The sequence below is a fragment of the Chiloscyllium plagiosum genome, chromosome 25, assembly GCF_004010195.1.
Source record: "Chiloscyllium plagiosum isolate BGI_BamShark_2017 chromosome 25, ASM401019v2, whole genome shotgun sequence".
NCBI classification, from domain to species: Eukaryota; Metazoa; Chordata; class Chondrichthyes; order Orectolobiformes; family Hemiscylliidae; genus Chiloscyllium; species Chiloscyllium plagiosum.
Genome location: NC_057734.1, coordinates 1,534,159 through 1,546,865, shown reverse-complemented (window position 1 = coordinate 1,546,865; position 12,707 = coordinate 1,534,159). Strand labels below are relative to the sequence as shown.

General features: G+C 42.7%; 1 protein-coding gene across 1 annotated transcript in view; it reads right to left on the bottom strand.

The window, feature by feature from the left end:
• The window catches only part of stx2b (syntaxin 2b), a 46,528-nt gene that overhangs the window by 3,918 nt on the left and 29,903 nt on the right, over positions 1 to 12,707 (bottom strand). The window contains exons 6-8 of the mRNA XM_043715339.1: positions 10,798 to 10,906; positions 4,789 to 4,862; positions 2,825 to 2,962 (exon numbers count right to left, since the gene is read on the bottom strand). Coding sequence (XP_043571274.1) covers positions 2,825 to 2,962; positions 4,789 to 4,862; positions 10,798 to 10,906 — 321 coding nt within the window. The remainder of the gene's footprint in view (positions 1 to 2,824; positions 2,963 to 4,788; positions 4,863 to 10,797; positions 10,907 to 12,707) is intronic.

Genomic DNA, 12,707 nt, shown 5'->3' with positions numbered 1-12,707 from the left:
GGCAGAGTGGGAGGGGGAGTTGAAATGTTGGGCCACAGGGCGGTTTGGTTGATTGGTGCGGGTGTCCCAGAGATGTTCCAATGCCATTTTCGACATTTATCAAGAAATGCCGATGTAAATAGGGCATGGTTCAGTGGTGACATGGTGCAGGTGAGTGCAATATTTAATACTTTAGATCATGTTTCTTTTGTGAAAAGAGGTAAATTTCATAGATCCTTAGGATAAAGTCACAACGAAAAACAAACACCACTGAGGTTACAAGTGAGCAGGTCAGATTCTGATATTATATTAAAGAAACACAATTTTAAAGAAAGGAGGGAAGAGAATGGAAGCTGCATCAAAAAATCCAGTTTTTAAAAAAATATACCTCCATGCCGGTCTCCTAACACTCCACTTTGCTGTTAGATTAGATTAGATTACTTACAGTGTGGAAACAGGCCCTTCGGCCCAACAAGTCCTCACCGACCCTCCGAAGCGCAACCCACCCATACCCCTATGTTTACCCCTTTTAACCTAACACTACGGGCAATTTAACATGGCCAATTCACCTAACCTGCACATCTTTGTGACTGTGGGAGTTGATGCTGTTTAAGTGAAATCTATAGTTCCCCAAACGGGTGCAGCATTCTGATCCAAACAGAAATACAATGTACTGGCAGGAGAGGTAACTGCAAGATAATACAGTTTCACTGCTTTGCTGAATATCCTGGTTCAGTCAGCAAATGTGAGCCCAAGGTTTAATTTGTTCTCAAACATTCTGGAACCCTTTACACCTCCTCTGGATTCACTTTTTGCCCCACCCTCCTTGATTTATTATTACTTTGTCAGTGAGTCTTTCCTCTCCTCACCATGTACTCGATTATTCTCACTGATTTTTTCCATTCCCCTCTCTCCCATGGTTCCATATGAATTTAAAACTTTGTAAAGACTATAATATTTTTATTTTGCTGTGCTTTTTATTGTGGGCTGAAATGGAAAAAGGGCTGTTTCTAAAACTAAGGATTATGGAAAGGATTGAAGGACACCAACACTCATTACATGTGCTGGTTACACTGCTGCTTGTTCAAACAATGGCAGAAATGATCACACAACGCAGCATGTACCTGAACAGCTCCTGGGTGTGAATATTTGGCCTCCAGACACAAAGGAGCTGTCCTTTCTCTGCAGTTTAAAATAAACACCTTAAGCCTGAAGAAAGCCATGATAATTTTCATTAGCTGCAGCTCTTAACCAAGAAGTCAGACTTTGTAAGTTGGGAACCTGTTGCTCTGAGTCTCCTGCCACTAGTGAAAGTACCTGGAGAATAGAGATTAAGTAGCAGCAGGTCCTGACAAGCCAAAAGGATAATCACTTGTCCCTATGCACAAGGTTTACAATGTTTCCTTGTCTTTGCCTATCTGTCTGCATGGGTGTGCAGTGGGGGTATTTATAAAGGGTCACAGTTTTAACCAGAAGAGTTAAAGGGGATTGGTTAGCTCAGTTGGTCAGACAGCTGGTTTGTGATGCAGAATGTTACCATGTGGGTTCAATCCCTGCACCAGCTGAGGTTACTGTGAAGGACTCTCCTTCTGAACCTTTCCCCTTGCTTGAGGTGTGGTGATCCTTAGGTTAAATCACCACCAGTCATCTCTCTCTAATGAGAGTGCAGCCCTATGATCTGGTAAGACTATAGCAATTTGACTTTTATAGTTGATAGTTCATAATTGTGTTTTGGTAGCTAGAACCAATTCACTTGGAAAAGACAGCAATTCTTGTAAAGTACAGAAACCTGGTCTGTACTCTGTCAACCTGGGAGTGAAACCAAGAGCTTTGTGCACGTTTATAAAATAATTAATCTTGTGACAACTGAGAACAGCAGGGCCTGATTTCCAGTGTGCTCTTATACATGCTGAAGTTTAGCCATCTTGCACTCATCAAGACGTATGCAAGGATGCCAAATTTCAAACGATACTTACAATTATTCATCTTTAAACCTTCTAGGTATAATGATAATCATGGGTAAAAATGATTAACATTGCTTTTTGCACCCCAGGTTCTGCCTAACCTGACAATCACGTCCTGTACATTGTGCTTTCAGTCTGTGACCACATTCATTTGGAGGAGCTTTGCACTGGTGTTCAATCAATATCGAGCAATCCTCTTGTAGGCCATCAATGAAGATCTGCAGCAGTGACTCCTGTGAACAGCGAGGGGCTTTGGTTTCTATGGTTACTGTCTCTACGATCCAACAAACCTACTGTCGAAATCTCACTTGGCCTTTCATTGATTCAAGAACTGCTTTCATAAAGGTCTCTTCTATTTAATTCCTTAATGGTATTGGGTGTAGGTGGTCAGGCCAGCATTTGTAGCCCACCCCCTAATTGCACCACAGAATATATTCTACAATGTCCAGGCACCACCAACTTCTGAAACATCTTTGCTGTGGGAAGCACAGTGCAAGTCAGGAACCAGCAGGTTTACAAGGATGTAACTTCTCAATCGTACATACTGGAGTGTAACATGGATCAAATGGCTCATTTTACGATACCTCACAACAAACTGCAGAACAAAAACCAAAAAATTGCTGGAAAAGCTCAGGTCTGGCAGCGCCTCTGGAGAGAAATCAGACTCTGCTTCCTCTGCACAGATTCTGCCAGACCTGCTGAGCTTTTCCACCAATTTCTGTTTTCAGTTCTGACTTACAGCATCCATAGTTCTTATGTACTTTTTAAACACCGTATGTATACTTTCATTCACTTAGACTGGAGAAATAACTCTGGGATTCAACACTCAAACTTAAATGGACAGCACACCTCAAAAACCCATAAAGGTTGAAACACTTCACCTGCTGTTCCACTAACATGGCCATGTCCACAAACATATCGTGCAACTCTCGTATGCTTGCTTCCAGTTTGATGATGTCTTTGTGCCGCGATTCAATCTCATTAAGAGCTTGCCTGGTGATCTGGGTGTCTGATATAATCTGTAAAACAAAGATTAGGAAGCTGATTGGTGCAACCTTTGGGGATTCTCTTTCCTTCTTTCTGATGCTCAGAAGTTTATAAAGGTGACAAGGTGGTTTCTGCACATGTTCTGAAGGGCATTGAGGAAGCATCATTCAAACTGGGTCACCCAGGTAGTTACCAGAGTTAGATCAGAGATTGGGGCATGGGGAAGGCTTTGATTCTGCATAACGTAAAGTGCAAAAGCAGTTTATAGACAATGCTAATGGTTTGACAGAATTGAGGAATACAAGAAAGAGGAGTTGGCCATTCGGCCCTTCAATTTTGCTCTGCCATTTAAACGGGTAATCGAGTGTCTCTTTCCTTGACTCCCCCATGTTTCAATTCACTTAGCTTCCAAAAATCTATCAATCTCAGTCTGAAATACATTCAACAGTGGGGCATGTCAACCCCATATTGTGAGAGAGATCCTACTGCTAGACACCCCAGCTGGTGGAAACATCTATTATTATCTATCCTGTTTCACCACGTTTACGTCCCGAGTTTTTATTGTATATACAGCACAGAAACAGATCATTTGACCAAATGTGTTTTAGCTCAAGCAAACCTTCACCTACTGTCCATTTCATGTTATCATCCAAGTCTCTACTTCCCTCCCCCTCAGGTTTATCCAGCTCCCCCTGAAATGCATTCACCTCGACAACACTTTACCGGAGAAGGGTCCACAATCTCACCACTCACTCAGCAATGAATCATCTCCAGATTTTCCTCTTGGATTTAATCACCACTCTATTGTATTTTTAGATGTATCATCTTAAAGATCTCGGTTAAGTCCCCCCTCATTTACTGAGAGAGAAGAGTCCCCGATGTGATCATAGTCTCACTCGATATTACCACCATTTAGTTATGGTAGGCACCTCGTCCAGTGCCTCCACACCCTCTTAGAATACAGACCGAGGACTCAAAGTGTGGTCTAAACCCAGGTGCAATACAAGCTCAACATAACTTTGAAACTTTTCAGTTCTGTCCTTTGAGAAATGAATTCCAGGACTGTTTGCTTTTTTCTGGTCTTATTAACTGAAGTGCTATTTTATGTGATGTGTACATCTATCCACCTCCAGATTTATCTACCCCACCTAGCCACGTGGTATGCAGCTTCTGTACTGATTTAACCAAAGCTTGGGGAATGAAGGTACTCCATTAATGGCAGGAACTACCACATTGTTCCTGTGGTGCGACATGATGGCACTTTAAAGCTTTGGTTTAATGACTCATCGGAAAGACAGCACTCCTTCAGTACTGCATTGGACTGCTGGCCTGAATATTGGACCCAAGTGGGTGGAACATGACTAGAAGCCATAATCACAACTGAACTATTAATTCTCTACAGATTGGCAGAGTTTCTCCAGCATTTTCTGTTTTTATTTCAGCAGTATTTGGCATTTGAACTCACGACCTTCGTATTCAGATACGAGGTGCTTCCCACAGTGGATGGAGGATGAGGAGACACAAAGGGATTCATACTTACAGACTCAACTCATTCTATCCCTACTTTTATTCTTTTTCTTTAATATCATGTTTTCCACAAACTGTGAAAGCAATTGAGATTAAACCAAGTAAATTTCATTCTAAGAACAGAAAATGCTGGTAACACTCAGGAGGTCTGGAAAAAACATGGAGTGTCAAACAGGGTTGATGTTTCCGCTCAATGACCTTTGTCCATCACAACTGACAAAGAGTCACCAAACTGAAATGTTGCTGCTTTGTCTCTCCACAAATGCCGTCAGACCTGATGATTGCTGATTGCCAGCTGAACTTTGCTTACAAAACTTTAATGCTTGCTTACATCAGATGTAAAAATAGATGGGTTACCACTCTCCAGCATCTCTTCCAGTTCATCATCGGTGGTTGTTCTTCCAGCTGTCAAAGCAAAGTTGACACAATGAATGCAAAGACTTTTGATCCTTTGTAATTCATTTTCCAGGCTGAACATCAAGATTACAAAGCTGCATAAACGGACTTTTAAGAAAGGAATATGAAAAATTAAATCACAAGCCATGTCCCTGCCTTTTCTTTGATATCTTGAACATCTTTTAAAACAATGATGCAAGTGCTTTAAATCAGCACAAGGCTGATGTTCAGTCACTATGAAGCCCAAATGGATAACTCAAATCAGTTCGGATGAGGCACTCAACAATAGTACAGGCACCAAGAGTGTCTGAAAGAAAACTACATTCAAGCTCATTCAAATACAGTTGGCTTTTTAAAAATCTCAATTTTACTGTCCTTTGAGGATCTGGTGTTGCCAGAGACCTCATTTCTTCCCTTGCCAGCTTCCTTTTGCCTCACACCATCATCTAAATGCCATTTAATCTCTTGTACTCTTCACCTGATCACAGACCCTCTCTCCCTGACTCGTTCCTGGCTCAATACTTGTATAAAACTTTCAAACCTTGAACTCTGTCAGGTCTGAAACATTAACTCTTTTCCTCTCTGTACAGAATGAGCCTGACCAAGTGATTTCAATTTTTTTTGTTTTTGTGTCAGATTTACAGAATTTTTCTTTTTAAGAGGAGTTATCGACAGACCTCAGTTAGACTCTAGCTAACACGCTTTGATATGGTCGGCAAAGTAAAGCTGTCCTATTGGCGGAAGGTACAAGGACCAGGGATTGCAAATTGTAGACTTTGGGCAAGAGAGGCTGAGGGAATGTGAGGTAGAATGGCTTTATGTAGTAAATGATAATTATCCAGATCTCATTCCCCATCAGTCTGACAGAAGTGGAGATGATCATTGATTGCAAATGTCAACTGATGGGCATTTGAGGGTAATAAATGGATGGGTTTCCAGGGGGAAGAGCGGGGAATGCACTGCCTGGATTGCTTCACAGAGAGAGACCGTGTAAAATCAATGGGCTCAAATGACTATAAAACCTGAAGACTCAACTCATTTGGCTTTAGACCAGCAAAACTCAGCAAGGGGGCTTGAATAGCATCTGCCTGTTTCTGGATACAATCACACAGTTCAGCAGAGGCTGGACGACACTGTGCGGATAGTGTTAAGGACCCTCCTTTACTACATATCTTGTAAAAGCGGTAGGTGGTTTAGCGACTTCAGTCCCATCTATTGGAGTTCCTACAAAAGAAATGAATTTTCACTGTGCTCCTGGTCGAATCCAATCTGTATGAATGTTTACCTTGACTGGGGTTGTGAGAGAGTTTGCTGCTAACTGGAAACCAAAGCTCTCAAACCAAATTGTAAAACACACGCAGTCAGCCATTTGATGCAGGAATGGCATTGCTCAGCATTCAAAACCAACAGCACATGCCCTGCATAAGCAACATGTATTTATATTGACTAACACAATAACAGTCCCCAACAGAGCAGCATAAAACAAAATGACATGGGACTTATATCAAGAGACATTAGGGTGGGTGACCAAACAGGGAGGTTTGAAAGAATGTTTAAGAGGAAAGCAAGGTAAAGATTGAGAAACTTAGGGAGGTTAAAGGTTAGCCTAGTTAAGTAGACAGGGCTGTTGCAGCTATACAGGGCCTTAGTGAGACAACACCTACACAGTACTGTCTACAGTTTGATCTCCTGATCTAAGGAAGGATGTAATTGGAAGTTGTTCAGAGCAGGTTCACTTTACTAATGATTGGGATAACGGAGTTAGCTTGTAGGGGCTAAGCAGGTTGGCCTACACTGTCAGCAGTGAAGCGCTGATCTTATTGGAACATTCAAGAACCTGAAAAGACTTGACAGGGTGGATGGTATAAGGGTGGTCCTTTGTGGGGACAGACAGGAAAGTGAAGTTAAGGCCACAGTCCGATCAGCCATGATCCTACTGTACAGCAGAGTGGGCCCAACTGACAGAATGGCCAACTCTTGTGGTCAGCACAACTGAAAGCATGACCAAAGGTGAACCAATTACAGCTGGGAATGCACAAAATGCAAGAATTAGTTGAGAGATTGTGGAGGGTTGGAGGTTTGGAGAAGATTACAGAGATTGGGTGAGGAAAGGCCTTGGATGATTGGGAATCCAGGAACAACATTTGAAATATCAAGACATCATTTCACTGGGAAGGAGTGCAGGTCAGCAAATACTCGACAGCTGGAGAGAGTTAGAACATGGCAAAGCTCTGTCGCCCAAGGTTATAGAGGGGAGAAAGTGGCAGGCTGGCCCGGAGTGAGAGAATCGGCAAATCCAGAGGCATGAATGGGCATTTCAACCTGAAAATCCAGGGATAGCGTGGATCAAAGCTCATATCAGGGTCAAATATGAATGAAAGCTGTAAACAGCTTGGCTGAACATGCTTGTTCTTCCAGGGAGGGGGACGGAGTCTGCAGCTGACACATGGAGACTGTTGCCAAGTAACATCTGAGGGAATCAATTAAAATATCCAAGAGTGAACTAAAGAAAGCATCTTTACACAATGAACACCCTTAACAACCACTTCTAATACAATCCAAAACACAAAGCATTTCTACCTTGTGATAATATATTTAAATAGTTAAAGGGACAGGAAGGAAATGGGAAGTTAAAACATTTAACAACTGACAGTTGGAGAGATCAAGTTACAGAAAAATCTGACTTCACACATTCCATATCAGATGAGATCAGTGATTCTGCACAATCAGTTGGAATTATTTCAATAAACATTGGACATCGATGTGGATGCTTAATTATTTCATTCTGGCACGCAGCCTGCTAGAGGATTTTAGCACTGCATGTTAAATACCTACAGTCCACAATAAGCACGTCAGCGGATTTGGAATGTGAGAAAGTTAATTGCTTTGTTGGAGCTCATCGGCTCTCCTCCCCGATGTAACCTCAGCAATCCAGAAGTAAATATATTAAATACGTTAAGTGTGGCAAGGTGAATAATCCTTTCTTTCCTCTCTAATCTCCTCCAGCCTCACAACTGGTCTGAGATGTCAGCACTGCTACACTTCGAGACCTCAACTTGGAACATTTTCATCATGGCAGAGTCAACAGGACCTTGCCCAACAAATCATTCGGAAAGGGACACTTGCGATATTGTAGCACTCCCTCAGTATTATCCTGGAGAGTCAGGCCCATGTTTAAGTGCCCAGATTGGGACTTGAAATTGCAATATTCCGACTCAGAGACAAGGGCATTAACCACTGAACCATGACCAACACATTCACCACATGAAGTTCCAAACAATAAAAGATTAACATGGACAATTACCAAAGTTATCTAGGCCATCTGTTTTCCAATATTACAACAATTTGAACAATCGTTTGGAAATTTAGGAGGGGTGTAGTGTCGTGGTAATGTCAATGAGCCATTCATCCAGAGGCAAAGGCTAACACATCAACAACACTGGTTCATATGGCAGCTGGTGGAGTTGAAATCCCATTGATAAATCTGGAACTGTAAAGTAAGTCTCAGTGACAGTTACCATGGCAACTATAAACAAATTACTGAATCCCTTAATCCCTCAGGGAAAGAAACCTGCCTAACCCAGTCTGGTCTCCAGATCCACAGTAATGTGGCCAACTCTGAACTGGTTAGATTCTCTCTTGTTGGAGATGGTCGTTGCCTGACACTTGTGTGCTACAATTGTTCCTTGTCAAAGCCTGGATATTATCCAGGTTTTGGAGCATTTGGGTATGGACTGCTTTAGTATCTGAGGAGTCACAAACAGTGCTGAGTATTGCATGGTCATCAGTGAACATCCCCATCGTTGACCTGATGATGGAGCGAAGGTCACTAGTGAAGTAGCTGTATGTGGTTGGGATGCAATATCACTGCTGTGCTTTCTCCTTCCAATTCCATTTTAAAGGCTACTGCTGGATCAGCTCTACTGCTTGACAATGAAGTCCAAATCCTAACCAACCACCACAAAACAAAAAAGCTTCTCTTCATATCGCCTCTGGTTTGTTTGCCAATCCCCTTTGGTTACTGGTCCTTCGACTACAGTTCCTCTGTACACACCCGTTGTGATTTTGAATACCTCGGTTAAACCTCCAGTTTAATTGGCTCCAAGAAACACAATTCCAGTTTATGTTTTTATTCAGGAGATGTGGGCACAACTGGTTGAGCCGATCCTTAGTTGCCCTTGAGGTGGTGGTGATGAGCTGCCTTCGTTTGCAACAGGTCAACCCCCAAAACAGTCTCTCTCTCAATCCATATGACTGTAACCCTTCAGCTCTAGAACCACTCAAAAGACAAACTTAACAGTAATATTTTTTGGTTTATCTTGTATCTTTGGCAATTAGATAGCTTTAGGAAAGCCTTCCCATGTAACTCAGTGTTCTATGTTACTGTCACGCCCTGGAGTAGGAAACTACAGGCTGCACACTATTCCAAAACTCTCTTTTATGTTAACTCAAACACACTGCTCATCAACAAATGATGAAACAAGCTATATACAACAGAGAATTTAATGGAAACTGGCATCCTAAAACTCAAAAGGGAAGCAATACCCAATGTTGGGGCTTCGAAAGCCTGTGTCAGAGCCAAGGGTTTTTAACAAATAAACTGATGATTTTCTTCATAGAAGGAAAAACAAGACGTTGAAAAGAATATTTCATTCCAATGAGAGGACTGATGCCTCTGTTTTTCAACTTACTGATGACTATCCAGATTGGGGTTTATATTGCAGTGAACAGTCCCACACTCTAGTGGCACTTTCTCCCTCGCATAGTTACACACATTATACTCTCAAAAATCATACAACACAATGTTCAAAAGCAATATTGTGAAGTAATTTTTTTTAGGAACTGATATAAAAATGTAAACAAAAATGGTAAGAACAGTAGCATTCTCTTTCCTTAGACATTTATTGAATCTGTGTTGTATGACACCCTTACCTAAGCAAAACGCAGTGTGCAAATTTCACACTGACCCCCTGCACACACACCTACCAGGGAAAGACAGCTCCACAATTCCACTGCTGTGCATGAAGTGCTACTTTCCAATCTCACTTCTGAATGGGCCAAGATCTAATTTTGACATTACGCTCCTCCCACACATCCCCCTATTCCCCCCCCCTCTCCCCCCCCGATTTTGAACTCCCTCCAGAAGAATTAATTTCTATTTCTCCATTGAATCCCATCATTTTAAACATCTGTCAATTCATTCCTCGCCCTCTAACCTTAATGGAACTTTGTTCCAGTGATAGTCTTCCTGAAACATTAACTGTTTCTCTTGAACAACGGCTGCCTGATTTGAGAACATTCAGCACTTTCTGTTTATAATTCCAGAGAATAGCAACATTGCATCCATACAGCTTGTCCTTTCTATTCCCATTCTGTCAAAGCTGTTCTGTATGTGTTCTATTCCAAGGTCGCCCTATCTTTTCCCAGATGCTTGCACAGAGAAGAATATGATTTAGCCAGTTGAGGGTCTGATTAATAATTTTTTACAACTGGAGGATAACTTAACACTACTGCCTCACAGCGCTACGGACCTGGGTTCGATTCCACCCTTAGGTGACTGAGTGGAGTTTGCACCTTCTCCATAACTTTGTGGGTTTCCTCTCCATTCAAACAAGTATAGGCTCCGGTGGTGTACTTGTGTTCTGAGATGGGTTGGCCATGGGAAATACAGGGTTACAGGGATACCGAGAGGTTGCGTGGGTCTGGGTGGGACTCAGTGGGCCGGAATGGCCTCCTTCCATATCACAGGGATTTTATGATTCTGCAGTTTTGAATTCCAACATTGTACAAAAACCTCAAACACAAGTCTTAGGTTTTACTTGTGCTCAGTTCCATTCTTTGTTTCAAATAAAGTTAGCATATTTAAAAGATACAGAATATATTGGTCTATGGCCTTCATCTACATATTATCAATGTAATAACAGAATGAGCAGACATCACTCACTGATCTCGAGCTGCCGCTGAATTCGGCCTTTGCTGCGTTCCCTGAACAGGATTTGAATCTCGTTGTACTCAGTCATCACATTTGCAAATTTTCGGGATAGAGTTGAGTGCTGGAATTTAAAGACAAATTGAATAATTTAAAGGAAACAAAGAAATGGACCAGAGGCTGACTCTTTCTAATCAGGTTTTATGTCAATATTGAAGCCCCTAGATGATCATCTGAAGCCAATATCTAGTTGCCATGATGAGAAATCAGAGACTCACTGATTTAAGTTGAAACTTTATTGCTGGAACAGCACAGCAGGTCAGGCAGCATCCAGGGAACAGGAGATTCGATGTTTCGGGCACAGGCCCTTCTTCAGGAATGCATTCCTGAAGAAGGGCCTGTGCCCGAAACGTCGAATCTCCTGTTCCCTGGATGCTGCCTGACCTGCTGTGCTGTTCCAGCAATAAAGTTTCAACTTTGATCTCCAGCATCTGCAGACCTCACTTACTCACCGATTTAAACTTTATAAAGCTTCTCAGTCTCCTTATAACCATTACACCTCAGGCTTTCTCACTTCCATTACCATGTAAGGTATAATGAGAAGATTATGGGGCTTGATTGGCTCAGTTGGCTGGCCTGTTGGTTTATGACGCAGTGTGTTACCAGTGTGGGTTCACTTTCTGCACTGGCCAAGGTTACCATGAAGGACTCTTGCTCTCAACCTTTACCCTCACCAAAGGCGTGGTGACCCTCAGATTAAACCATAACCAGGTCATCCTGCTCTGCATCACAAGACAGCAGCTCTAGGCTCTGGTAGGACAATGGCAACTTTATCCTTTAATTATAAGATGCTAAATTACACTCCAAAAAAGGTTTTCAAATCCTGCACAACTCAATGTTTTCTTGTAAGTTACAACCGTCCTGTGTGCATTGCAGAGTGTATACCCATTAGCTTGCACATATATATGTGTGTAATATACAAGTGTGTACATGTGAGAGTAAGCTTACTTAATATGGAAACAGACATAATTCAGGGAAAGTTAGAACATTCCAAACCGCTTGAACATGTGCAGTGCTAATACAGAGGGTTGTTTTTTTTCCCCCGAAATAACCAATCTGGACTGTCAGATCTTCACCAACATCAATTTCGGTCAACTTCACCTTTCTAATTAGCAGTCTATACTCCCGCCCCACTGAACTCATCTCTACCTGCCTCGACACTGTCCTATCCCCCCTAGTCTAGGAACTCTCCACATACGTTCGAGACACCACCCACGCCCTCCACCTCCTTCAAGACTTCCGTTTCCCCGGCCCCCAACGCCTTATCTTCACTATGGATATCCAATCCCTCTACACCTCCAACACCATGACCAGGGCCTCCAAGCCCTCCGTTTTTTCCTCTCCCGATGTCCCCAACAGTACCCTTCCACCGACACTCTCATTTGTTTGGGCGAACTGGTCCTCACCCTTAACAATTTCTCCTTCGAATCCTCCCACTTCCTCCAGACCAAAGGGGTAGCCATGGGCACACGTCTGGGCCCCAGCTATGCCTGTCTCTTTGTGGGCTACATAGAACAGTCGATCTTCCGTAATTACACCGGCACCACTCCCCACCTCTTCCTCCGCTACATTGATGACTGCATTGGCGCCACCTCATGCTCCCATGAGGTTGAGCAATTCATCAACTTCACCAACACATTCCACCCTGACCTTAAATTTACCTGGGCCATCTCTGACAACTCCCTCCCCTTCCTGGACCTCTCCATCTCCATTAATGACGACCGACTTGACACTGACATTTTTTACAAGCCCACCGACTCCCACAGCTACCTGGATTACACCTCTTCCCACCCTACCTCTTGCAAAAATGCCATCCCGTATTCCCAATTCCTCCGCCTCCGCCATATCTGCTCCCAGGAGGACCA